This window comes from Fukomys damarensis, unplaced genomic scaffold, assembly GCF_012274545.1.
Source record: "Fukomys damarensis isolate Sample0158 unplaced genomic scaffold, DMR_v1.0_HiC HiC_scaffold_13, whole genome shotgun sequence".
NCBI lineage: Eukaryota > Metazoa > Chordata > Mammalia > Rodentia > Bathyergidae > Fukomys > Fukomys damarensis.
The window spans coordinates 34,088,584-34,114,789 of record NW_022900925.1 but is presented as its reverse complement, the minus strand read 5'-3'; the positions used below and the strand labels follow the sequence as shown (position 1 = coordinate 34,114,789).

The 26,206-nt window shown below is 38.8% G+C and overlaps 1 protein-coding gene across 1 annotated transcript in view; it reads right to left on the bottom strand.

The window, feature by feature from the left end:
• Positions 1-26,206, bottom strand: part of Spop (speckle type BTB/POZ protein) — a 71,437-nt gene that overhangs the window by 13,325 nt on the left and 31,906 nt on the right. The window contains exons 2-5 of the mRNA XM_010620129.3: positions 7,271-7,414; positions 6,405-6,526; positions 4,399-4,550; positions 4,158-4,285 (exon numbers count right to left, since the gene is read on the bottom strand). Of these exons, the coding sequence (XP_010618431.1) occupies positions 4,158-4,285; positions 4,399-4,550; positions 6,405-6,526; positions 7,271-7,348 (480 nt within the window). The 5' untranslated portion in view covers positions 7,349-7,414. The remainder of the gene's footprint in view (positions 1-4,157; positions 4,286-4,398; positions 4,551-6,404; positions 6,527-7,270; positions 7,415-26,206) is intronic.

The window sequence follows — 26,206 nt, the reverse complement described above, 5'->3', positions numbered from 1 at the left end:
GCAGGTAGGGGCTGGAGATGCAGCCAATGGCAAAGCGCTGTGTGAGGTCCTGGGTTCAATACACAGCACTGGGGAAAGACTAAGAAAATAAATAGATACTATGAGTTGTTTGTAATAGCATCACTATTTCTCAATTTAAATGTTGATCAATAAGAAAATAAGTAAAGTATATATTCACATCACAGACTGTTATACTGCACTAAACATGAATGATAATTATTTTCACAATATAAATAAATTTTAGAAACATAATATGAAAAAAACCAAGTACTGGATGACAATCTACAGTCTGACATAATTTTTACAAAGCTCAAAAACAAATTTAAACAATGTATTATTGAGGCAAACAAGGGATGATAGCATAAAATTCAAAATAGCTATTTTTCATCATCTGAGGAGGGAGAGAAGTCTTGGAGACGGGAAAAGAAGATCGGTCAGTTTTAACTTAGTGATCTTATGTTAGTTCGTAGATTTACTAATTAGCATGTTTTATAAGCTACAATGATGTTATATATTAAATAAAAATTTCCCCAGTACTGGGGACGGAACCCAGGGCCTCCTTGCTGAAATATACCCCCAATCCCTTTTTAAAATGTTTTAAATTTTGTGAGCCGGGTGTGGCTTTATGCCTGTAATCCCAGCACTCAGGAGGCTAAGGCAGGAGAATCACTATGAGGTCAAGGCTAGACTAAGCTACATAGTGAGTTCAAGACCAGCCTGAACTATATGGCAGGATCCTGTCTCAAAAAAAAACAACAAAAAAATTTTTTTGAAAACTTATGAGACAGTCTTGCTAAGTCATTAAGTTGCCCTGGCTCAAGCTTGCAATCTTTCCACCTTGCATGTGTGATACCACACCTTGCTGAAATTAACAATTTTGTAGATTAAAAAAAAAGAAAATCAAATACTGGCACTTTCATACAGTGTAAAACGAATACAAGTGATTCACTAATAAAAAGGAAAAAATTTAGTAAGACCTGCTTGTTTAAAATTTGAAAAAAATACATTTTCTCAGGCTATGAGGGATATTCTGTTTCGGAACGGATGTTTTAAAAGAGTATATTTTACGGATGTTTTAAAAGAGTATATTTGTGTCTGGATATTTCACATTTGGAATTTCATATTTCATATGACATTTCCTGTTTCAACTTTAACTGCAACATCACAAAGAGGCACTGGAATCTTCTACCTGTCAAAAGCAGAGTGAAGAGGGGATCTTTATTACTAACAGCTATTTGCTTCAATATAAATAACTGAGATAGTTCAATAGGAACTGAGAATTTTATCAAGATTTTCTGTGGTCCAAATTATTAAAGAGAAAATTAAAGTGTAATTTAACTTGTTTTTGAGTCTCCTTCCTTCACTGCCAGAGAAAACACCGTCAAGTATGCTTTGGAGAGCCCTGCTTCCTTGGGTGAGTGGCACACAGCTCCACTCAGGTAGTGCAGCAGACTAGAGGTGGGAAAGAGAGATGGTGTGGCCCTGACATTAATTTGCTGCACAATGTTACGAAAAATTACCTGACCTCCTGAGGCACTGCATCTCTCTCTGTAACATGAAATGAAAAAAACAGCTAATCTAGCTCAAAGGATTGTGATGAGGGATAACTCAGGAAATGCTTTGAAAAGCTCCAACATAAGTTAATGAGACAAAATCAACTTGCAAGATCTGCCACATTTCCTAATAGTTAGACAAAACATCACCGAGAACCGAAAGTGAACCCAATGTGGCACATTTCAAATTAGACCACATATTCAGTATTTTCAATTTGCAATCTAATTGTATTTAACATTTAAAAAGAGTAATAACACTGAAATAAAGGCCAAACACACAAACATGTGATACTGTCTTTCACCTCAGAATTTCCTCTGGTGGCTTCTGCAAGTGCCAAAACGTCCTTGAAACAACTGAACTTACTGCATCAGGACAGCACAGAAGTGCCTGGGCCACAGGCTGAGGAAGGAACAGAACACACGGGCACTCGTAATCTGAAATCCATGTGCATATCACCTTCATAAATGCCTCTAAATAACAAACAAGACTACCCAAGATGTAAAAATGATTAAAATAACTTGTTTACAAATAATCCATTGATAAGAGGAGAAACAACAGGCCAAAGGGATAGAACTTGCATAAAAAAAGGATATAGCTCTGAGAAGTGCTAAGAACTTAGATGAGCTGCAGACATTTTTGAAACCCACACATCCAGTACACACCCCACGCAACCGTCTTGCAATGCTGAATGCTACTAAGTCCACAGAGAGCCTTGGAACAGAAACGAGCCTCACTAGGCACCAGCCCAAGCATGAGAAGCAACACTCAGCACCTGTGGCCAACTGAGAAGTGAGAGGAACAGATGGCACACCTGGTTCCATGGTAAGAAACTGATGGCATCAGCAGAACCCAGCAGACGCTTTCCTGTTCAACATCTCCTCGTTTCCAGAGTGTCATCTCACTTCCCTTCTAAGTCAGTAAGGCAAATCTAAACTTAACCACAGGATTTCTCCTGAGAGAATTTCATATGCGGAAGTGAAGAGAGCACTGGAACTCAGCCTCAGACTTCACCAGAGGATTGGATTGCCAAGGGAGGGAAGGCCAACTGGATTCTAAACTAGGAATGTCTGCGCCGGGCTTGGGGCAGCTGGAATAGACCAGAAACAGGGGCCGAGGAAAATCTGACACAGGCTGGGTGGCCCGTGGCCCGGAAGTGCTGCGGTGAAGGTTACGGCACACTTTCTAAAACACCAGATGCTATTTAGGGGAGATTTTCTTGAGAACACAGTTTGAAGATTGGCTTTCATTCCCAACAAAATTAGAATTTTTACTATTTTAAAGTTTTTCTTCAAATACAAGTCTCTAAGATAGGTGAAGACTAAAATGGATGCTGTTTATGTAATACCTAACCTCACACAAAAGCAGCTAATTTTTCTCATTTCTTCACTTAGGCACTGAGCACAACCCAAGACTAGCAGGACTTACACTGAATTGGAGTTCGTCACACAGGAAACCACTGCCACATTTTACCTATCTATATAGATCCTATCACTCTAGTAGTTCCTTCTTTTACTTAGCAATTGAAATGGAGAGGGAACAGCTATTATGCAAACCATGCTCTATGTATTCAGAGTGGCATTTTAATAAACCATGCCTGCAACGTTTTATAATCATTAGCAACTACTCGTTCTGCGAAATACAGAGACCTGCTACTGCTGGCCAGGATTCTTCTGCCAAAGGGCGAGAGTCCTCGGGGACACCCTCCTGAAACCTGGTGGTGCTAATATGCCTTTTGAACTGCCATTAGCTCATAGTATGAGTCTATTCTCTGACAGACAGGCTGGCAGTCAGGGAGCTCGCCCGCATCCTCCCGCAGGAAGGGGGAGGTCATCTTCACCATGAGGTGCTGTGCAGGAAGTGTTGCTTCACCCACATACAGAGACACTAGTGTGGACTGAAGGTCCTATTCCTTTATCACAACGTGATCTTATATGTCGGTATGTGTAGAAAACAGCAGGAAACATCAAATTAGTATGTACGGTACTCACTAAGGAACCCACTTTCCAATTCACTGTCTTAGGGTTTTACTTCCCAGCCTCTCCTGTAAACCAGGAAAGGCTTCCTGAATATAGCTAAGCCCTGGCCAGCTCTTAAGTGAGCAAGCTTTACACAGCTTTCACCCTAGAGAAAGTAGTTCCCACTTTCCTGTTTCACAATGACTCCAGCAAGACAAACCAGAGGAACTCAACTACTGATGGGATCACAGAATCCAAAGAGCAGAAAAGGAGAGACCCACTGTCAAACACAGAGATGTCCCACTGATGGGGGCCAGGAGGTTGAAAGAACAGATAAATCGAGCTGCCGGTCACTTTCTTCAGCTTGAAGTGACAGTCCTTCTAAATGCTATTTGAGAAAACCTACAGAGAAAAAGCAAGAATCCCAAGCCAAGCTATCAAAACTGCTAACACTCAGATGGCGTAGTCTGTTTTGATGAAGAGTAACAAGTGGAAAGGTGAGCTCAATCAGTCAGACATAAAACTTGCACAGCAGTACTTTACTCCGGCTTTTTCTCATTCCGTATCCCTGATACACAACATTATCAAGGCTACAGTGCCCATCAAGTGTGGGAATGGCCAGTCCCACAGCAGGGTAAAAGGACTCACCTCGCAGAAGAGGGTAAGTTTGTCATCAGGGAGAAGCCCGTTGGCCTCATCCAGAAGAAAATCTCTACGGATAAATTTTTTGAATCCCCAGTCTTTGCCTTGTACAAATCTATAAGCTCGTTGACTCTCTGGGATGAAAAAAAGGTCATATTTAGGGTTACTCAAAACCAGTTCAAACCTACAACTTGTCTGGGTATGAAGGTGCTGGATGTAAAAGCAGTCAAGCAAGCAGGACACTTACCCATAGCTTTGGTTTCCTCTCCCTTGGCATTCAGAATAGAGAATTTGAATTTTGCCCGAACTTCACTCTTTGGACAGCTGACCAGTAACAGGTAAAGGGACAGGTAATCTTTGCTTTCTTCATCGAGCCCTTTTGGGTTTACTCGTAAACACCTGCCCAAAACAGGTAGGAAAAAACAGGGTTAAAAATACCATAATACATAAGTGAAGTGACAGAATGGACAATCAGAATTAAGAGATATTAAACAAAAAAGAACTCCAGGCCCCGTGCCAGGAATTATGGTTCAACAGAAGAACTACGTGGGAACCACTTCTCTATAGTGAACTGGATCACCTCTTAAAAAGTAAACAACAAAATAAAGGAGCATTCTAGAATCAACAAAACACCTCTTGCACCTTTCCTTTCTCATAATCTCCCAATTCACCCTTTTCCCTCCTAAAATACTTTAAAATTCAGAATGGTCTTGTTATATTCCAATTATCAATCTCATGAAAGGAAGCCCTTAATTTTGTTGGGACTATGGCGAAACCATGAATAAAAAAGTCAACAAACCCTTTACTATCAATGTCCAGAGAAAAAATATTCTCAAGAAATATGTCAACAGGACATAATTTTTATACACATTTTATCAATCTGGCAGAAATATTCTAAGATTTAAATAAAGGAGGCAGTATGGAGGAAGCATAGACAAAAGTAAACTCCCATGACACACTGCAGAGTTCCAAGGCACGTTTCTGAGTAGAGTTAGAGATGCCAATCTGTTACGGGTGAATCAAAACAAAATTCAGACAGAATTAGCAGGTTCAACTGAGTTAAGTTGTGAATGTCATTAGTTGAACGCATGTGGTTCAGACACCGCTTCTGCCACCCAGAATCCATGAGCCATATGTACCCCTAGGCCTTGCCAGTGTCGTGGCACCTTTCTCAGACAGGTGGCTGCATCCAGTGCCTCTCTGGGGAATGCAGATACCACATGCATCACTACATAATATGCTAAAGATGTAGATCTAAATACAATGTCTAAGAACAAACATTTCTCTCAACACATAGTGGAATACACTGCTTACCATACATGTCAACAAATAGTGAATGAATGAAAAAAACAATCATTCAGCAGGTTATCAGAATCAGACTGGTGATTCAGGGATAAGTTTTAAGGGCTGGGGACGCAGCTCAGTGGCAGAGCGCTTGCCTAGCATGCATAAGGCCCTGGGTTCAAGCCCCAGAACCATGAAACAAAGCAGAGGTCAGAGACGTGTTTTGCTGTATGTGGTGGGCATCGGGGTGTACCCTTACGATGCCTGCTCCTCCTCCTCAAGAGGACACATGGTTTAGGTGGGATGGACCCTCCCACTCCCAGATCACAGGCCCTGCACAGGGATTAGTCCCTGGGACCTGGACCTACCCCGCAGTGCACGCGTCACATATTTCTGGCCACACAGCTCTAAGGGAGCTCAGTCTTTGACACAGGTAGGGGTTACAGCCACTGCTCACACAGGGAGGCTAGTGCCTGACATCCAACAGCATGGAGCCTGGGCAGTGGCAGTTACACAGACAAATAAATCCCCTGTATTGCTTGAAAGCAGGGAATTTAAAAGTCAAACTTTTATTTTAAAATCTAAATTTCTTGCTTGTCTTGAAAAACCAGATAATCTGGCAATGGTCAGGTGTTATTCACAGACAGCTGTGGTGGCCAGAGCTTAGAAGCCACCACTCCTTTTAGGATACTTGCTAAGGACGACATAATCACTCCCCTGAACCTGTATGGGTATCATTTCTAATACTGGCCCTCTATTCATTTATACTGCCCTATAACAAGTTTGCTGATCCCTGATACTCACTGAATTAATTCAAAGTTTTAGTGGCACCAGGATACAGTAAGATCACAACAAAATCCCTGGCTTCAAGGAACTTATATTCTAGTCAGTGTCCCATAAAATCAAGCAAAACCAGCAAAATTTTTTTATGGAAAAATGTTTACAGCTTAGAGAGGTGTTCTTCCTCACCATTTCAGTTTATCATTGGCTCCTGATGAAAAGGTTGAACTTTTAATGACTTCACCCATTTCCTCTCGGCAAAAGCTAAAGTTATTGATGGTCCACATGTAGGAGAATTTCACTACTTTGATCTGTTGACAGAAAACCAGGAAGCAATTAAAAGGGAAGTGGACAACCTGAAGAAACAGGCTGAAGATCAGAAAAGCATCTCCCCTCCTCCCAGTCTGTCTAGTCCCCATAGGAAGAGCACAGTTGGGCCAGCGTGGAAGTTCAGTTTTTTGTTGCCTGAGGTCCTTCGTTCACATTTTAAGAAATCTCACAATGACCAATTACTTTTACAAAGATTTTTTTGGATTCTGAGAAGCACTGATGGAAAATGAGAAAAATATGGACAGGATAAACAAAACAACAAAACATGGACAGGGTCAGGAAAGCAAATTGATAATTCATGTCACAGTTTAGGGTTACAAATGTCAAACTCTGCTCCACCAACAGAAGAGCCTTAAACAGGTTTCCGTCAAGGGGGCTATAACAGAATCTAGTTTCACAGATTCCCCACTTCAACCAACACTGAAAAATACCAGCATTAGGGATTCCTATTCCATGTGAAAATCCAAGGAATGCAAGGCTGTTTGGCAGTTATGGCCTGGAGAAAACAGGAAACCCAAAGTAGAAAAGCGATCCTATTCTTTTTGTCCATCAAATCCTTCCAAGGCCAGGCGTGGTGGAGCACGTCTGTAATCCCAGCACTAGGGAGGCTGAGGCAGGAGGATCCTGTGAGTTGAGACCAGCCTGGGCTACACATTGGTTCCAGAGCAGTCTGAACTACAGGGTCAACAAACAAACAAAAAATCCTTCCAAGTCACACGACTTACCTGTGTGTAGCACCAGCTCTCAGCTACGGGGCCACTCGACATTTCTGCCGGAGGTGGAGGACTTGGAACCCTTGACATCGCCAGTTTGAAAGTTAATCAAAGTTTCCAAAGTCACGGGGCAAAGATTTCTGTGCTTTCTTCACCCTAGTCAGACCCAGCAAGCAAAAAGATTTATACAGTTTTGGCTTATTATTCTATTATTTGGTCTTCTAAAGACTGGGAACTTTGTGGACTGCCTAGAACGCTCTAACCTGGTAAAAACCATACTAACTTCAGAGAAATCCACCTTGACAGCCTCCTACTCACGGCCATAAGGCGCTGTGCAATGCTCAATATCCTATCTCCAAATGGACTTACCCTAAGGCTGCTGGAAAAGGAGCCAGTCACAACCTACCTCCTGGCTCCACTCCTCTGGTAAAACGACCCTGTTACCCTCCAGGCTTTCCTGTCTCCTCCCATACTTCCCTGCAAATGCAGAAGGCACCTTCCATTCAAGCCCTTGCTAGCTGGCCTATTGAAGGCAAACATTTTCACACCTTTTTCAGGTGTTTCTGCAGCATTAGCGTCTCCCTACGCCTCTCCTCCTATCACCACCCTATTTTCCAGATTTCTCCTGCTTGCTCTCATTCTCCTCTCTCTCTCTCTGCACTGTTGCTCCCCATGGTTTAATCTTCATTTTCGCAATCAATATGTATTCTCTTTATGGCAATTTTATTCATCTCAGTGGCGTCAAATTTCTGCCCTTAAACAAATATTTCCCAAATCTCTGTCATCTCTCTAATAAACTCCACACCATTTTCAAATAACTGCTACATAACTCAATGGGGGGGTCCCAGCAGCAAATCAAATCCAACACAAAATTCTCTCCTTCAACGCCTTTCTAAATAAAAAGGTCATCTAAAGTTGGTGAATTTGGGGTGGGGGGAACAGGGAACACAGGTCAAAGGGAACCAAGTGTGGACATGCAGAATGTGTACGTCAGGACGCAGTGTACCACATGAGAGCTACAGCTAACGGTACCGTATATACAGTATACTGGGAATCTGCTGAGAGTAGATTTTAGGTGCTCTTACCACAGACGCAGGTGTGTGCATACATAACTATATCAGATGAATATGTTAACTGGCTTGACTGCAGTAATCATTTCACTATGTATATGAAAGTGTTATGTTGTAACCTTCAACACACACAATTCTGAAAATTAATGAATTTGATAAATTTTTAAGCACTATAAACAAACCCAAAAAGGCAAAGGGATTTTATTAATATACAAAAATGATATATGTTGTTTCTATAAAGTCAGTATGAAAAAGGTCAACTATCCTATAGAAAATATTGCTCATAAAAAGATACAAAACAGTTCTTAAACATTTTACATCTATCAGACCAACAAAAAATACAAGTAGGACAAAATGAGAACTCTCTTCACTGGTGGTAAAACTGTAAAACAGTAAGTACATTGTGAATAGGAATCTGTCCATGTTTAGCAAAGCTGAAAGTATAAGAACCCTAACACTTGGTAATCTCACTTTGAACTGCATGCACAGAGCAGGGGTCTCCAGGGTGAATACACCAGAATCACCTCTTCAGCTGACTGCCAGCCCCATCCCCAGAGCTTCTGATTTAGAGGTCTGGGATGGGCCCAAATGGCTGCGTTCCTAACAAAATCCCAGGTGATCCTGACATGCTGGTCCTGAACCACACAAGGACCCTGGCCCTAGAGAAACACTGCATTTAGGACATAAGAAGACATAGACAGGAGTGTTTACTGTGACAATATGTACCAGCAAAACACCAGAAACAACTAAAAATACATTAGTTTGGGAACAGAGAAGTAAATTAGATTATTTCCGTATAATATAAAATCACGTATCAGGATTTAAAATTAATGAACTAGAATACAGCACCATGGGCATCAAACATAGCACTAATTAAGAAGTTCTAGATGTCATGTACGGTACATTATTCATGTACATTTTAAGATTTACTATTATTACAGATATATGCACTCAGCAGAAGGAAAAAAATACTGTTATAGGCTTATATGATTTTTCTCTCTTAAAACTGAGTATTTTATTTAAAAGGTATCATTCTTATGTACAATAAAGTTGGAAAAACTAAAGAAAAAACAATGCTGCCAGACTAGGTATCAGCTTTACGATTAGAAAGGGAAGAAAAGAACTGAGAAAAGAATGTAAGAGTTCAGTTTCTCTCTTACGTTTGTTTTCAAATAAAGATAACATGAGGCAAAATGACAACACAAAGATCTTCTAGCTAAGGGTGACAGGTCCTCGAGTGGATACTATTCTCTGTCCTCCTCTGCTTTTACATATATTGCAGCAATACTGTGAGGATATGTTCCAGTCTAGCCCACGTTATCTGGTTTTCATATAATATCCAAGGGAGAATTTTCTTTCCTGAATATTGGGTTTGTTTTCAACTGTGGATAGACAAAATAAATCTTATAATTGATCTTGTTGCCCTCTTTACCTGGCTACTATGAAGTCATGAGACAAATGTGCGACTCACATCTTAAAACTATAGGCTCATCTTGGACTGGAGGTTCCATTTGACCCAGCCATCCCTCTGGTGGGTATCCTTCCAAGAGAACTAAAAGAATCATATCACAGAGAAGTATGTGCACCCATGTTTATAGCAGCACAGTTTGTAATAGCTAAATCTTGGAAACAACCTATTTGCCCATCCGTTGGAAACTGGATAAAGAAGTTGTGGTTTTTCTATAAAATGGAATATTACTCAGCCATAAAGAGCGAGAGAATAGATTCATTCATAGGAAAATGGATACATATTGAAGATATACTCCTAAGTGAAATAAATAAGTCCCACATGTGTAAATACCAAATAGTTTCCCTGGTGTGAATATTCTGCAACAATGCATAAGATTCTAATAAGATTACTGACATTTAGAAATTGGAAGAAAGGAGCTAAAGGTGTAGGGAAGGTGTGATACGTAGGGGAAGAACAAAAAGGGAAAAGAAAAAAATGTGAGAGAATGAAAAGATGAAAATAAAGTGTTTGTAGATGGGGAGGGGAGGAGGGGGTGAAGGGAGGGCAGAGGTAAGGGGAAAAAATGAGAATCAAGACTTGCCATGTAAAGGTACATGATCCCAACAATGAATGTAACTGTACTGTATCCCTAAAATGTACCAATAAACTCAATAAAATTAAAAAAAAAAAACTATAGGCTCATACCCTGTTATAACTCTGTACCAGCTTATTTTCTTTATTATCCCCTTTTATACAATTCCCCAAACTTTTTTTTGTTAAGTTTTTTAAAAAATATTTTTGTAATCTGCCTCAAATCCTTGGTAGAAAAAGTTATATAAATAACAACAATCATTTAACAATAATTAAACTCATAAATATTTGACTACTTAACAAGCATTAATAAGGATTATGCCAGGTGTGGTGGTACACACCCTCAAGGCCAGCCTGAACTTCAGTGAGACCCTGTCTTCAAAATAAGGGGGAGATTTAATAAGCTATATTTGCACCTTTAAAGGTGCTGATAAATGAAATTAGGTGCTGTTCCCTTGGTCATGAACACCATCCTATGAGCATTTACAGTTAAATTATCTCATGTGACCACAGATAAATTGAACAGTCTCATACGCACTCACTCACGCTAGCAACCTACGTACTGCAATGGCACACGCAAAGCTTTGGTTCATGCAATTCATGGTTCCATTATAACATCAAGAAAAGTGATCAAATGCTACTGTGATCCCCTCCCAAGTAGGCTTACATTTGATGGAAAACATATTCTCACAAAACTGGTTATTTGTCCAGTATCAAGTAAATATAACAGCGTTAAAAATCCCAGTTGCCATTACTGTCCAGAATAAAATTTTGAAATGCTTACTTTTGGGCAAGGAAGATGTGAATTTTACATGTTAGTTAAGAGCATAAAATTTGGCATTGAAGGTATGTGTGTTGCAGGCTCTGTTCTGCACTAAGCCAGCATAAAATACTAATTTGGGCTTCAAGTTTTTAAAAGAACTTTCAAAGATAAAAAAAGGAATCTTCAAATTTTTCTAACAATTAACAGTTTACAATTTTCTACACCCAAGAGAAGCTCAAATTTTTAAAACCAGATAATTTTAATGCTCTAATTGCTGTTACTGAATCTTGGTCCATTATTATAACCAAAGGGGGGAAATACTATTTTGGTCTTGCCATTATTTTCGGCTTCTGTCTTACTGTATAGCTAGCTAAGTCTTTCTCTCTTTCTCTCTCTCTCTCTCTCTCTCTCTCTCTCTCTCTCTCTCTCTCTCTCTCTCTCATGGTACTGGAGATCGAACTTGGGACCTTGCACTTGCGAGGCAGATGGTGGAACCACTGAGCTAAATTAAATCCCCCGCTCCAAGTTTTTCTGTTTTTAAAAATATATGTAACATCACCTATCTTCCAGTTTTTAAAAATGTCCACCCATATGAACTAGAGACTAAGTGGGGACCTGCTGGGAGAGAAATTGACCAGGACAGTACCAGTGTAATTAATTTCTCTCAGAGCGGGCACCACTGGCAAGGTGTTCATCAGCTAAGTAAGTAGCTGGGTGCTACATGAACTCTAGCACTTCATGCCAATCGCTGCAGAAGTCTTTCTCTTTCTCTCTCTCTCTCTCTCTCTCTCTCTCTCTCTCTCTCTCTCTCTCTCTCTCTCATGGTACTGGAGATCGAACTTGGGACCTTGCACTTGCGAGGCAGATGGTGGAACCACTGAGCTAAATTAAATCCCCCGCTCCAAGTTTTTCTGTTTTTAAAAATATATGTAACATCACCTATCTTCCAGTTTTTAAAAATGTCCACCCATATGAACTAGAGACTAAGTGGGGACCTGCTGGGAGAGAAATTGACCAGGACAGTACCAGTGTAATTAATTTCTCTCAGAGCGGGCACCACTGGCAAGGTGTTCATCAGCTAAGTAAGTAGCTGGGTGCTACATGAACTCTAGCACTTCATGCCAATCGCTGCAGATGCCCAGCAGAAAAACAATTTTAGAAAAGAAGAGATCTATTTGAGGGTCAGAGCTTGAGAATCTTTGCAGGAGACTGCTAGAGCCAAAATTTACTGTTTGTAGTTTCAAACAAGCTAAGAGAAGACTGTCCAAGTTCTCTAGTGAGAAAGTTTTTTCCCAGTCTACCAAACTAACTAGAATGCTGACAATCTGAGGCTGAACATATCTGTTATATATTCGCCATCTATTTTCCTGCTCGCTCTATTAATCCTGACCTGGGAGGCAGACCTTTCCTGAGTCACATAAAGAAATGTACCGAAAACACTGCTGTAACACTGCTTAAATTCCAACAAAGGTAGTATCAGGTAACGACTAACAGCACTCTAATGAAATGCTTCCTACCAGACACTGTGAGACCATGATATCATTAACTGTCGACAAGAGATTTAAATCAATCAATATGATTTCTAACTAGAAGGTTAAACTTTGGAGGGCAGACAGAAGTAAAGGAAATGTACTAATGCTGTCATGATGCACACATAATGCTTGTTTTTTTCTTTTCTTCCTCTTCAGTGCTGGGATTTGAACATTGGGCCTTCATACTAAGCTATATCCCCAGCCCTTTTGCCAGAGTGGATTCAAACTTATGATCTTCCTGCCTCAGCCTGCCAGAGAGCTGGGATTACAGGTGTGCCATCATGCCAAGCTACAAATAATTGTCTAAGCTGAACCTACACTTCTTTCATACCTATGAACTTTTTTTTTTTTTTAGTGGTACCAGGGATCGAACTCAGGACTTTGGGCAGGCACAGTGCCACTGAGCTAAATCCCCCACCCCTACCTAAGAACTCTTCTGCCTCCAGTAGACTCTAAACTGCTTAAACAGAATCTGCAACCGTTCTTTGTATCTAACCCCTTACCACCTAGCAAAGACTGCCTGCACCAAAGGAACTCAATAAAAATACTCAGATGACTAAAACACAAACACTTACCTAATTGCATTGAAGGTTAATTAACTTTCTTTTTTATTTCAAACACCTCTAAAACAGGCTTCTGAACAATGCTGAACATATCCACTTTGCAATGTAACAACAACCATTAACTTGATCTTTTGGATAAATTATATACAAAGCCCCAAACTCAGCCTGGCATGTCAAATCCCAGCTCTGGTAAAAGTGAATTTTTCACCCAGCATTAAGTCTATTTTCATTCTACAAGTGGGAAAAGACTGGTTATAGTCTCCTTCATTCTAAAAACACAAATGAGTAACTAATTTGGGCAAAACTCATACAATCAGAATTCGTTCACGATAAGATATAAAAAAATTCCCTGTACAATAAGAGGAAATATTCTAATAGTTTATCCAGTAATATATACAGAACTAGGCTCTTAAAAGTGTTACCTAGACAGCTTGTACAGTCATTTTTTTTTTTTTCTGGTATCGGGGATCAAACTCAGGACCTTATGCCTGCAAGGAAGGCAGCAGAACCACTGAGCCAAATTTTTTTAATCTTTTATTTATTTTCCATGAGCATTCCTCATCAATCTAATCTAATCATTCAGATAATTAAAAAATAAATCAATTGATAGTCATGTATTTCACGGCTGTCTATAAGTTATTTTATATCCATTACCTTTAAAGTGATAAGAATAAGATTGTAAAGATATTAGATTGAACCATGAAACATGTTTTGTATGCCAAAAATAGCTGAATATTGGCAATTTCATGCGGTACAACATAACACATAGTATGCACAGCTGGGAACGTAGCTTCTTCCCAGAGAAGGGTTTATTAGGGAATGTTTAAAGTGCCATTCATCTCTGTTTATTTATGAATCTTTCTTGTGACTTTTTTTTAGATTTCACTTTTTTTTTTTTTTAAACCGGGGATCGAACTCAGGTCCTCGCGCTTGTGAGGCAGGCAGTGGCACCACTGACCTAAATCCCCGGCCCTCTCTCTGTTTAAACCTTTGTATAGTTTCCAATTAAAGAAAAATCCCAATGTCAAATCTATTTTAAACCTGAAAGACGTCTGCATTTTCTAAAACAAGATGCCAGAGACTGCTGATTAGAGAAACTATAAAAGACCTGGGCAAAGTCATTTCTGAGAAACCAGTGTGACCTGAAAGGTGCTCTTTGTTTCTTCTGTTACAGTGCACTCATCACATACAGCCCAGGAGGTGATTTCCTTCTCATTACCCCAAGGACAGTCTTTACGGGTCAGACTGACTTCCTGTGCTGCAAGGTTTGAACGACTTTTGAACATTTGTTATGAGTAAACTCTTTGCAGTTCAATCTAATCTAAGAAAATATTAATTTTTTTTCTCTAAATTTAGAGACACTTCTTTAAAATAAAACTAAGGGCAATGAAGAGAGATCTCAATAAGCAAAGGAAAGGCTGGAGTTTCTCACGTCTTTTACCAGGTTCATGATTTATAAAATTTAACAAGTTAAAGATTATTATTTTTGTTTTTATTTTTAAAATTCTTAAAACACCATACCTATGGAAAGATTTAGCAATAGTCAGTGAATATGGAGATCAAGAAGAAAAAAGCCAAAAGCCTAACAGAAAAATGAGCAAAAACACAAAACCAAAACCAAAACCAAATGGTTTACCGAATTGGAAATACCAATGATTCTCAAATATATGTAAAATGTTCAACTCTCATTCATACCAAGATAAATGCAAATCAAACTACATATTGATTCGCCCACTGACTTGGCAAAGATCAAAATGTTTGATAACACTTGCCCAGGGTAAGGAGAACATTTCTGGTTGGAGTATGAATTGTTAGTTTCTTCAAAAGGCAATGTCTATAGGAAATGTAAATGCATTTTGATCCAGCAATTCCACTTCTGAAATTTTTCATACTAATGCATTTAAAATGACAACAACATAAAGTTTTTCACTGTGACATTATCTGTAAACACACAGAAAATGGCAGTAATCTAAAAGTCCTTAAATAGTAGATTAAATTACGATACAGATATTTAATGCAATCAGTGCTTATTTTTAAAAAAGGAGGGCTGGGGATTTAGTTCAGTGGTGCTACCACCTACCTCGCAGGCAGAAGGTCCCGAGTTCAATTCCCAGTACCAAAAAAGGGGGGGGGGATTTTGAATAGAAAACACTATTTGTTTAAAATATACAGAATATTTCTGAAAAGCTCTACAAGACTAGGGACACTGGCCTCTTCATGGAAGTCAAGCAGGTATCCAATAGGGAAGGAGGATTTTTACTATATTACTTTTGGTACTTTCTGAATTTGAGGCAGGTGAATATATCACCTATTGAAACTGTACATTAACTTTTTTGCGGGGGGGATTTGAGACAGGGTCTCACTATGTAATTGAGACTGACCTGGAACTCACTATGTAGCCCAGGCTGGACTCCAACTAACAGCGATCCTCCTGCCTCAGTCTCCCGAGTGCTGGGATTACAGGGGTGCAGCATCACACCCGGCTAAACCGTACATTAACTTTAAAAGGGAACTAGAAGCCTTTACAATTTTTCCAAGTAGTGAGAAGGCTCATAAATGAACATGTATAAGACAAAACATGTATTCTACAGTGGCCTCCACTGCTGACGGCACAGGTGGTCACCTAACCACCAAGCACTACGCTTTTGTCCCCAGGCCTTCAGTTCTATTCTGTGAACACACAGGCTCCTTCCTCAGCCTGGGAAGCTCTTTCTATTTCCTGGATCTTTTCACAGACAACTCATTCATTCAGATCTCTTATAAATGTAAGAGGTCTTCCCTGACCATCCAACCTGAAGTACTGTAGTCTTCATTTCTCATCTGGTCCTCTCTCCACCCTGTCTTACTTTCTCATTACCACTAGCTGAAATGGTCTCTATTTTCTCATTGTCTGCTCTCTTCCTTACTAAAGGTTACCATCTATGGAAGCACAATATTCCCCTGTGCCTAGGACGGCAAGACAACAGAACTGCTGTTGAGTAGTCTCTTTTTCTCTGGGATGTATTTTCTTTTCCTCAGTGAGTTCTAGTTAATAAGTTAAAGGTTAGAAGATGTCGAACAAATGTAGCTATTGAAAGCTAGGCATATTCTCATAACAATAAAACATCTGAAAAAGAAAACTGCCAGTTCATCTCACTATTGAAAGGAATTTAATTAAATCCCCAAATTATTTATACTCTTCTTTGATGAAAATAAATTTTTTAATCCCAGAAACAACTGGAAGAAAAAGGAAACCTGCAGGGATATCGCAGGGAGTTTCTGAATCCATAAGACAATACTGAGAGAAGCACACTACCCAAAATAAGTCAATTCTGCTTATAGAAAGTAGCATTATCAGCTGCCAAGAACTAAACCTCTAAGTTACTTCAAGTTAAATTCTATAAAATTCTAATATACTGAACAAATTGAGGCAGATCCTGTGCATTTACTTAGAATTGACATATAATTTTAATACCTCTCAGGCTATTCCCTTAAATCATTAAATACATACCTGTGCAAACAAGATATATGTAGACACATCTTAAAAATGTGCCTAGGTACACAACTAAATTTTCCTCTAGACCTGGCTAAGATGTAGGACAAACTTTTGGCATAACCAAATATTTCTCTAAGACTTCAAGCTGGATATGGGGTGTGTGCACCTACAGTCCCAGCTACCTGGGAGGCTGAGGATGGAGAAGTGCTTGAGCTCAGAGTGTGAGGCCAGCCTGGGCAACTTGGCAAAACCCTATCTTCAAAGACAAGGGAAGAAAGTTAGTTGAATTGTTCTTGCCGCTGTTTTATAAAAAGCAAACTCAGAAATAAGTACTATATTAAGTTTGTAAGTCAGTACTTGAAGATTTTTCCCAGTTGGAATGTATTTTCTAGGCAAGTATCTGAAATGATTGTAAGGACTAGATAACGCTGTTGTACATTAAAGCTACTCTTCCTTCTTCTCAGTGTGAGATGTTACATAAGACAGAGTTCTCAGGGCCAGGGATTTATCTTAGTGGTTCCACTGCCTGCCTCACAGATGCAAGGTCCCAAGTTCGATCCCTGGTACCAAACAAAGGACAGCGTTCTCTAGAAACACACTGGCTAGTGAGGCTCCTCCAGACAAAGCCAGACTGCAGGTGCAAAGGAAGCTACTCCAAAGCCTCCAGGTCACGGTCACTGTTGGGCTAAGGCAGGGCACCCCACTGACTCCCAAGCCCCAGTGTGTGCTGGCTGTTTACAGCCTTGCTGCCCTTCTTACAGGTTATAAATAACTACAAACTGTTCTCATCCCCAAGGACAGCTTAGCAGTCAGCTCAAAGGTTAAATAATGGAATCATTCTCACTTTGGATGCAACTTGTCCAGGTAGTGAAAGCCTTAAAAAAACAAAGCACAATAACATATTGCCAATTTAAACTAAAGGTTGGGGAACTATTCCCTTCCCCTAAATACTATCCACTGTGGCAACACAACAGATGTTAAAACGACCTCGGAAGAGTTTTTTCTTTTTAGTTTAGGCACAAATGACTAGTGAGCTAAACACATCCACATAACAACATAAAGAAAATCTGTTTCTACTTGGGCAGAGGATACGGCAGCATAAACCATGGCAGCAAGCACAGGGTCTGGGTTAACATCATCAGGTGATGTGCTGCAGTTGTTAATTACAGAAACCCCGCTGGGAAGATAAACTCTACCAGCTGCTTTAAAAAAAAAAAAAAAAAAAAAAAAAAAAAAAAAAAAAAAAAAAAAAAAAAAAAAAAAAAAAAAAAAAAAAAAAAAAAAAAAAAAAAAAAAGCAAGCAGATAGAGCTCATCCGATTAAGCTTCTCTCCACATCACTTTCAAAATCCATCACTTGGGAGATGCCTGAAATGAACATGAATTGAAATCCAGAAACAAACTTGATTATAAAGGATCTATTTCACTTTAAAGTGGGTCTCAGTTCCAAAAGAAAACATCTTTAGAAATGAACTTAGAAAGGCAAAAGTAAACAATCAGCAGCATCTCCCTTTTCATAAATTAGAATCATGCGTTGATCCCACTAGATGGCTTGGGAAAAATTCTCTAGGGCCACGAAGAGCAAACCTGGGAAAGATGAAGATTTTAACACATCCCACGTGTTGTCAAAGATTTCTCTAAGTTGAGAAAATCTACTTATTCCAAAAAAGCTCTAGAAAAGAATTTTTTAAAAGGGGGGGGAAGCAAGAGAAAGAGGTGGAAGAGGTGGAAGGAGAGGAGGAAAACACTATGATTAAAAAGATTCTATTTACTATATATGTTTTTATATATAGTTAATATCCCCAAAGATGTTTTGAAATTTGAGAGGTTATGGTCTTTTATCTACTCCTTCACCTGTGGCTATGAAGAACCCTGTAAAATCTAAATGGTAAACACATGAAATGACTACTACCATTTAAGCATGTCCAGTCTGCAAGGAATTTAAAAAACAGAAAAGCGTCATCCCATGAAACAGGTTGCATAACCCAGTGGGGTCCAATGGCATGGAGATGCCAAATCCAATTGGTGTTTCTCTTCGGTCAGCTACGCTCTGCTCCAATGATGCAAGCCTTTCAGTGACACAAACAGCCCCGCCGTGGCACGTGCTATATACAGGTCTGCCATCAAAAATACTTCTCAGCACCATTTGGCTACCAACGAGGCCCAAGGGGAGAATTTCAAAGGAGAAAAATCTAAATTAGTCTTGGAATAAGTTCATTAATTTGAAAACTGAAAAGGCCCACCTGGCTCCAGAGAATTTAATATTCTATAAGGTAACCGATTATGTTGGGCATTAACTATTATCTAGCAGTACAGAACACAGAATTCTTTGGAGATTTTTTTAAAAAAATAAAAGGCAGGGATGAGCTGGGGATTTAGCTCAGTGGTTTCAGAGCCTGCCTTGCAAGCGCAAGGACCCGAGTTCGATTCCTAGCACCCCCCAAAAAAATAAATAAATAAATAAATGGCAACTAATGACAGAGATGTAGTGGTATAAGCATGCTTTTCATCTTTACCATTATGTTCTTAACTGAAGTTAACCTAACTACTGTTCATAAGAACCCATGTGGCTAACCTAGAAATCATCTGCAGAAAATAAATTCCCTCTTCTTCTACCATTATTAAAAATAAGCCAAAATTCTATGTTAATGTTAAGATTCTAAGTAAACTAAATGGAACAAAGGATGGGCAGGAAGTTCTCAGTTTTAAATGCTCATTCCAAAATTCATGACGGGGCCAGGAATTTAGCTCAGTGGTTCGGCCGCCTGCCTTGCAAGCACAAGGTCCTGAGTTCGATCCCTGGTACAAAAAAAAAAAAATTCATGACTCAAGGAAAAAGTTAAAACCACACAGGCAAACAAAATGGGAAAGTTAGACAGGATGTCTATCTTAACAGACTTTCCTGGCTTCTCATGAGCTGTGTGAGACTTTAAAAGATTAAAATACAATGACACCTATTTTACGCAACAAGACTAAAAAATACATAAACTTTTGAGCAAAAATCTCATACTACAGGGCTGGGGATTTAGCTCAGTGGTTTCGCCGCTTGCCTCACAAGTGCAAGGACCCGAGTTCAATCCTTGGTTAAAAAAAAAAAAAAAATCTTATACTACAAAGTAAAATCCTTACACTGCAAAGTAAAGATTTTAAGACAGTAACCATGTTGAGAGAGAAAAAAAATTAAGTTACCTATAAAGAGATGACTTTTAAGGTACAAAGCACAAAGGCAATTTGCTCAAAATCAAACTTCTTTTATACGGTAAAATGAAGGCTACAAGGTATCCCTTTTTAGAAATTTTAACTTTTCCTGAAAAGGGCTTCTCGTGAGAAAAATAATCTTACTCTAAGATCTCCATATCATATATGATCCACCAATGATTAAAAATGTGAATCCAACTATCTCTGCTCCCCTCCACCAGTAGTGTACAACCTCACCCTAGTGTATATACCGTACAGACAGTAGTTACCAGAAAAGATCTGAACACAGTTCTGCTTTATTTCAGAAGCAGACTTTTAGGGTAAAACTTTGTTTGCAGCCACTTATTAAACAAAACACTATACTGTTTATTAATTTTTTTTTAAACTCACATGCTCACCTCATCTGACTTTCCTAACCATTTGCACTAAAATAAAACAGTAAACTGCAGTCAAGATACGCATTTGCGGGGGTACCAGGGATGAAACTCCAGCCCTTATGAGGCAGGCCGCAGAACCACTGAGCCAAATCCCTGGCCCAGGATATGCATTTTTAAAATCATGGTAAATATCTCATTCTGCTTCTAAATTAAACTATGTTTAAAATGAAACTAGATAAAAGCTCACCAAATCAAGTCAGTAGAAAAACTCTATTTTGTCTAGTCCAACAGGAAATTTCCATAGGAAAAGATGATGAATCAGATTTAACTAAATTCTGAATATCACACAAGTTTTCTTACTTTAGCTATTCTTATACTTTTGCTTTTTTTTTTTTTTTTTTTTTTTTTTTTTTTTTTTTTTTTTTTTTTTTTTTTTTTTTTTTTTTTTTTTTTTTTTTTTTTTAGTACTGGGGATTGAACGCTGGACCTTGTGCTTGTGAAGCAGACAGTGGAACCACTGAGCTAAATCCCCAGCCCTTGGCTATTCTTAAAAGGGAAAAAAAATCTAACAAAAAGCATGTGATAAATTTGCAAAAAGATTACTGGTTAAAGGATATGCAACATAAAATTGGCATTCTTATATTCATCATCCCTATGAATGACCTATTTTTTTTCATTATCTTTCAAAAACATTACACTTAAAAACAAAACTCAGAAAAATCCAAATTATTTCTTCTAATGAACTGGTCTACGAGTGCAGCAAAAATGAAGAAAGTGACTTGTTAATATTTACGAGAGGAGTGATCACTTTTGCCAGATTCCTAACAAATGCAGAAAGAACTACTGTGAAGTTTTTATGTAAAATATCCTTTTTAAGAAGTGCTATGTGGCTCAGGAGGCTGAGGCAGGAGGATCGCTGTGAGTTGGAGACCAGCCTGGGCTACCTAGTGATTTCCAGGTCAGTCTCAACTAGTGAGACCCTGTTTGAAAAAAAAGAAGCGCTGTGTGGCTGAATTACTCCATAGCAAAATATATTTAAATAAAGACATGCATCTTATGGTTTTAAGAAACATCAGCAACACTTAGGAGGGCAATGTCCACTAAAGACTGAGTCTATATTGATTATGTAAGGGAGAAAAGAAGTTCTTGTTGATGACTGCGAAATATTTTGGCTGAGTAACTCCACCACTCTAATAATCTAACATTCTACAAGTTTACTCAAAACAGAAATAGGGATAGAAGTGGTTACAAGGCCTCTAGGAGCCTAACTAAGGCAGAAAATTCTGACACTATCTTCCCTGGGAAAATGAAGCACTGGAGAATGATTCTTTCAAAAAGAACCTTCTGTAGCCAGAAGTGGTGGCACACATCTTTAATCCCAGCACTTGGGCAGCTAAGATATGAGGGTTGCAGGCGTCTTGACTACATAGTGAGATCCTATCTGAAAAAAAAAGAAAGAAAGAAAAGAATCTTCTGAAAATGTAAACACAACTTTAATTAGTACATAGGTACAAATAAGTTTCTTTCAGGCTAACCAGATTTTGATTACTGATTACTATCAGTAATGGAATGAGCCAACACCAAAAACTACTAACCCACTAGCACTAAAGGGCCATCTTGATCAGATACCATAAAATAAAGCCCACAGAAAACCCAGGTACGAGAGTAGGTAAGAGTAGGAATTCATGAATTCCTTCAACAAGAATTTGTTGAGCATCAACTGCAAGGCACTTTTTGAGACACCGTGGTCAGAGACAGAGACAAGGTTCCTGACCTTCGAGGGTAGAAAGATAAATGCCTTTAAGATTTTATAAGTGACTATTCCTAGGGAGAAGATAACTGACTCTAATAAATAAAAACGCTCAGAATATGTGCTTGTCAAAGCAGCAACCACATATTGTCTTATTTCATTTATACAAAGTTCCAAAACAGATAAAAATGAAACTATTGGTTTGAAATGAAACTTATGTGGTAAAATCATGAAGTATAAGTAATTATCAGAAATGTCAGAATAGTGGTTGCCTCTGAGCAATGGTATGGGTTATGATCTAGAAGAGAGATATACATGAAACTGCTTAGGGCTGGCAGTGATAGGCTTCTAAGTCTAACCAATGATTACATAGGTGCATGCTTTGACATTTTTTTTTAAACTATACTTGTGTTCTATGTATTTTTCTGGTCATTCAGGATGGAATAGAAAAGCAGGGCCACCTAGGAATTAATACTTGGATACATGTCCTATCACACTGCCTTTCTTTGAAAGTTACTGTTAAACTAAGATCTGTATTTCAGGGAAATTTTTACTACTGACATAAATGTTTATGTATTCACCAGGAATCATTAGTTAATACCCAAATTATGTAAGGGAAAAAAGCTTCTGAAAACGTAGAGCCAAAACATAAGTATTTTTTGGTTTTATGAGTTTGAAGTCTCGGATGGAGCCTCAATAACTTATCTCACTCTGAATAAAAGACACAGTGCACACAATGGCCGGAAAGGCCCCGCACAGCCTGTACTCTATTCGCTCTCTCTGTGAGCTCTCTATGTTCCAGCTGCACTGCCCTTCTTTGTGTGGTTCCTCCATCAGGTCAGGCACTTGGCCGCCTCAGCCCTTGTACTTGTCGCTCCCCCTTTTCTGCAGCGCGCTTCTTCCTGGGGCTTTCTCACCTCCGCCAAGGCTTCCCCTATTTGTCTCCACTGTGAAGCTCTCCCGGCACCCTCACAATGCAGTCCCTCCTCCTCCAGCCACAGTCCTATTCCTGCCTCACTGTTTTTTTCTAACCCACATGAAGTCATCTACTATGCTCTAGTTTTTATAATGTTTCCTGAAAAATAAGCTCCATAAAGGCAGATTCTTGGGTTTTGTGCTGTACCCAGACACAGTCATAAAAGGCTAGAAACAAATACATATTTAATAAATGATTGAATTAATTTTTGCTTTTGGATTCCATTCTTGAAAGATGAGATAGTAACTCTATATATTCAAAGAATAAACAAATGCCAGCCAGGTGTGGTGGTACATGTCTGTAATGCCAGCTACTCAAAAGGCTGAGGCAGAAGGATCAGAGTCCAAAGCCAACCTCGGCTACAGAAGTGAGTTCAAGGCCAGCCTGAACTACACAGCAAGATTCTGTCTCAAAATAAAACAAAACAAACAAAAAACCCTAATGTTTCCTCTCTCTGTAAGTCAATTTAACAAAGTTTATTTTACTAACGCTTCAGGGTTATTTTCTTAATATTAATGATAATTAAGACATCTACAAAGTTGATATAAACATAATTCTACTTTCCTCTAATAAATGTAGAATGTCTGTTTTTAATTAATTTATTTTTTTGTACCAGGGAATCAAACTCTAGACCTTGGCTCGTGAGGCAGTTGGTGACACCACTGAACTAAATCCCTGGCCTCTGTCTGTTTTAAATTATAACAATGCTCTTGAGGGTGAAAAGAAACAGGAACTCTTACATATTGCTGGTGCAGCGTTAAACTGGTCTATTACAGGAACTACTTGATAATACAGAACATTAAGACTGTGTGCATGCTTCCTCTATACTTTTTGTTACTTTTATTTTTTATTTGGGGTTTTTTTTTGAGACAGGGCCTCACTATGTAATTGAGACTGACCTGGAACTCACTATGTAGCCCAGGCTGGTCTCGAACTCACAGTGACCCTCCTGCCTCAGCCTCTCGAGTGCTGGGATTACAGGTGTGTGCCACCATGCCCGACTTGTTGCTTTTAAAATGTAAAATATGAGCACATTTTACTTTTATAGTCAGAAAAGTTTTCCATAAGAAAGAATCAAGCCAAACATGATGGTGCACACACTCAGGAGGCTGACGTAGGGGGATCGCCACAAGTTCAAGGCCAGACTGAACTACATAGTTTTTTGTTTTTAAATTTTTTTTCTATTAAAAAAAAAAAAGAAAGAAGGCTGGGGATTTAGCTCAACGGTTTTGTGGCCAGCCTTGCAAGCGCAAGGACCCGAGTTCAATCCCCGGTACCAAAAAGAAAGAAAGAAAAGAAAAAAGAAAACGAATTATGCCTACAAAATATAATTTCAAGGGCCAGGGATTTGGCTCAGTGGTTCTGCTGCCTGCTTGGCAAGCTCAAGGGCAGGAGTTCGATCCCCAGTACCAAGAAAAAAACAAACAAAACAACAACAACAAAAAAAAACTTTATAGCAGAGTTGCCAAAGTAGAAGGAAAATGAAATGTCATGGTGCTAGTGTTCCAATAAGAACATAATATTCTTCTAAAGAAAGATTTCGGAAAGGAATATTCTTTGCCACGTAAAATGTGGGGAAGATGTGACAAAGAGTAAGTAACCAACTGCATTCATGCTACTGATTCCAATGGCATAAAGAAGATAATTCGCTAAGCAAAATTGCCTTGGGGTAGATACTTGTGAGCAGGGAGATAGCACGGGTACTTCAGCTGGAATACATCACCATGTTAACATGAGAACCAGCCGAGATCCAAAGGTGCTTTCCAGCCACAACGCTCAGAATCTGAGCCATATCCTGGGAACAGAGCTGAGAGAAAAATACACAGGCACCTGAAATTGGAGTTACATTTATTCTGATTTCCATTTTAAGCTCTTACTGGTTGTTAAAAAAAAAAAATACTCAGCACACAAATTCTCCTCAAATTCTTAAAGATAGTTCATATATTCATGAGACAGGTGGCTGCTCAAACTAGTTGTTAAGAAAGTAAGTCCTCCTCAAACGTTTGGGCAGGCAGTGTTTATTAGACAGGAGCAACAGTTTTCATTTGTAACACTTCAGGATTCCAAGTGCTAGAAACTCTGAACAGGATCCAGGTTTAAAGGGGAAAAAACATGGGAGCATAAAAATAAAAAATATACTTATCCTCACAATAAAGAATAAAACACAGGAGATTAAAGACTTCAGAAAAAACTTTATACATGAAAGCCTATGGCCACTGAAACACATTGTTCTTTAAGGAAATATTCTAATCTGAAATCTTTGTAGAAGAATATTATGTTCTTACTGGAACACTAATGACACTGGGAACACTAGGAACAGAGCAAGAATCTGTCTCAAAACAAAACAAAACAAAACTGCTATAGAATTTATATACATATAAATATTGTACATATATATTCACATGTATAAATGTAACATTTACGTAAAGCTTAAAGATATAAAGTAATCCATTTTTTATACGCACACCTACACTGCACTGGAAGGACACACACTACATTTATGGCAGCAGGTTTTCTCTGCAGAGCCAGATTAGGAAATAGAACCAAAAGTGAATAAAGGAAACTTCAGCAGACAGTGATGTCACAATTTTTGTTTGACTTTTTAAAAAAGTGTTTTGAATCAATGAATTCAGAGAAAATGGTAAATTAGAAAAGCTAAAACCAAAACATTAGGGTTTTGTTTGTTTTTGAGGAATTTTTAAAAATCTTATTATAGGGCCAGGGATTTAGCTCAGTGGTGCCGCCGCCAGCCTCACAAGCACAAGGTCCCAACTTCAATTACTGGTACCAAAAAAAAAAAAAAAAAAAAAAAAAAAAGGGCCAGGGATTTAGCTCAGTGGTGCCGCCGCCAGCCTCACAAGCACAAGGTCCCAACTTCAATTACTGGTACCAAAAAAAAAAAAAAAAAAAGAAAAATCTTACTATATAACCCAGGCCTTGAACACATGTGCTCATGTGATCCTCCTGCCTCAGCCTCCAGAGCAGCTGGGACTGCAGGTGCAGGCCACTGTGCCCACCCAGAGCAATATTTTACATAGATAATAATGTAGTGTGAATATCAAACCCCCCCAAAACCCAATGAATTCAGTAATGAAAATCCTATGCTGGTAAAATATTTTCCCTATAGCTGATAGGAAGTATAATTCCTATCATGTGATTAAGTAGAATACTTATTCAAAAGGAGTAAAGAGACTGATTTTTATA